General features: G+C 45.1%; 1 protein-coding gene across 1 annotated transcript in view; it reads right to left on the bottom strand.

Moving 5' to 3' along the window:
• The window catches only part of LOC104494642 (cytoplasmic polyadenylation element-binding protein 3-like), a gene marked incomplete at its 3' end in the record, with an annotated part of 61,198 nt that extends 59,153 nt beyond the window's left edge, over positions 1–2,045 (bottom strand). The window contains exons 1-2 of the mRNA XM_010137503.1: positions 1,915–2,045; positions 780–1,687 (exon numbers count right to left, since the gene is read on the bottom strand). Of these exons, the coding sequence (XP_010135805.1) occupies positions 780–1,676 (897 nt within the window). The remainder of the gene's footprint in view (positions 1–779; positions 1,688–1,914) is intronic.
• Positions 2,046–2,368: the final 323 nt, after the last annotated feature.

Raw genomic sequence — 2,368 nt, 5'->3', positions numbered from 1 at the left:
ACACCCACGCCGCTTCTAGCTCTATTCAAATCGTCCACTGTGAATATAACAGCAAGGTGTACATACCAAACATATACGGCTTTTCATACGAATACCTCACACAAACAGGCTCCCTATTAAATCCCACCACAATGTAAGGACAACTCCTTATTTCAATGGTGATAAAATAATTAACTGGATTTCAGGTCAAGAAGCATCTTTAGTTAAAATTAACAGGCCAGTTAGAAAAATGAAGCTGGAAATTTTAACATCTCCTGTTTCTCACATATGGGAGAATATGAAAAAGAAATTCATTAACACACAGCACCAACAGAACACAGTCTGCCAAACCTGTTCTTCATGAAGGGAGGCTACCACCTTTCAGATGCTAAAAAAACCCAACAAAAAAACCCCAAAAGGCCTGTCACATTTAAGAATAAGATAAAAAAAAGAGAGAGACTATAAACCTTAAGCCAGAATTTGGATTCTTTGTGTAAGCACTTCCTAGATTCAGCCCCACTTCTTTCATATAAAGGGATTATTCAATGCAAATATGAGTTATGGAAATGCCTAAAAAAAAAAAAAAGAGAGAGACTATAAACCTTAAGCCAGAATTTGGATTCTTTGTGTAAGCACTTCCTAGATTCAGCCCCACTTCTTTCATATAAAGGGATTATTCAATGCAAATATGAGTTATGGAAATGCCTCTCAAGATAGAACAGTAACATGAAATACACCCCTGCAAAAAATAGAACTTTGTGATAGCTGTCACCATGTAGAAGGTGCACATAGTCATTTACCTGAAAAGGCAACAGATTGTTGCCATTGTCCGTCCTGAAAGCGTTGTCTTCCATCCAGGATTTGGGGGTTAAGGGTGCAGCCCGTGGGAACTTCGGAGGGGCAATGACATTGCTGGAGAATGGTTTTTTAAGGGGTGAAATGGGATTGAGGGGGGAGGGTACACCAACCCCCACTCCCACGCCGACCCCCACTCCCACTGCCCTTCGAGGGTCCCTACCAGCCTGCAGCCCACCCCAAGGGTTGGAAGGTGTACTCCAAGCTGCATTTTGATGGTTATTCCAGCTGGAGGAGGAAGAAGAAGAGGCAGAGGAGGAAGACGGTTTGCTGGTCATGATGGGCTGATGGCTGTAAGCAGCATTTCTCTGTGCGAAAGGTGCCTGATTGGGGCTTACAGGTGACCTCCGCTGCTGTTGCTGCTGCTGAGCTTGCTGCTGCTGCTGCTGATGTTGATGGTGTTGAGTCTGAGCTAGGCCAATTTGAGGCGAGAAAGTGCCACCAAATACAGGGTTGACATGGTGTGGAAAATTCTGGAAAAGCATTGTCCCATTAACTGGAGTAATCCCTTGAAAAAAGCTATCATCCACCGTGTTTGTGGTCCCTGTAGACCAGGTGCTGCCGAAGGAGGGAGACAAGGAGGTGCCGGCTGCAGGTTCTTGTTGAGGCTGGTGAAAGCTCAAGCCAGGCAAAATGGGAGACTCCATCTGCATCTTCTCTTTGCTATTTTGGGAAGGAGCCGATGTGCCGATACTAGTCACTGAACTGTTGTCTTCTGGTTTGGGTGTCTCCGACGAGATGGGTGTAGAGGGGGCTTCTGATGAGTTTGGATCTTGCTGCTGTTGCTGCCGCTGCTGCTGGGGCTGGGCTTTGCTTTTGTCCATCAGTAAATCATCCTGCATGGTTTGCGCAGCTGAAACAGTAGGGGGAAAAACCACAAAGACAGGTTATTAACATTGTCATTCATACCACAAACCAGGCTGTTTTAATCATTTGCCAGCCAAAAATCTCGTTCTATTCCTAGTGCTATACTACAGCAAATTGCAAGGCAAACCCGTAATCTTCCCCCTCCCCCATTTAGGAATATGCAACCTTTGATTGTGCTAGATTGCCTTTAAAATATTTTTTAAGATGCTTCACCCTTTTTGATGCCTTGTTTCCCTTCAGTCTAAATGAGAGATGTGCTTATAGGGCAGAGATATACAGCAATTTCGCCACGTCTCTTTTCTCTTACACCGGAACTCAGAGCTCTCACCCTGCAATGAGAAACTGATTCTGGTTCCTGTTTTTCCAAGCACCCTCCTCCTCCTCCACCTCCTCCCCCTGGATATTTGCATACGTCAATAAATACTGCTGCGTCCTTCAGCAAGGTTAAAAAGACACCAGTCTTCGCTCTTCTCCACCCCCTTTTCTATTAGAGGACCTTTAAAGGAGCCGGGTACCGATTTTCCTTAATTAACAAACATGCTTTCAGTTACTGAAATTTTTCGGAGAGAAAGCACACACGAGATCTCGCACTGACACAGGAGTGGTTCTTGGCTGCACAATCGTATTCTGGCCTTTTGCTGCCGCTCAGCTCGCTGCTTACTCAGGG

This window comes from Buceros rhinoceros, unplaced genomic scaffold, assembly GCF_000710305.1.
Source record: "Buceros rhinoceros silvestris isolate BGI_N320 unplaced genomic scaffold, ASM71030v1 scaffold5696, whole genome shotgun sequence".
NCBI classification, from domain to species: domain Eukaryota; kingdom Metazoa; phylum Chordata; class Aves; order Bucerotiformes; family Bucerotidae; genus Buceros; species Buceros rhinoceros.
The sequence above is the reverse complement of the archived record's forward strand: the minus strand, read 5'-3'. Positions and strand labels throughout refer to the sequence as shown.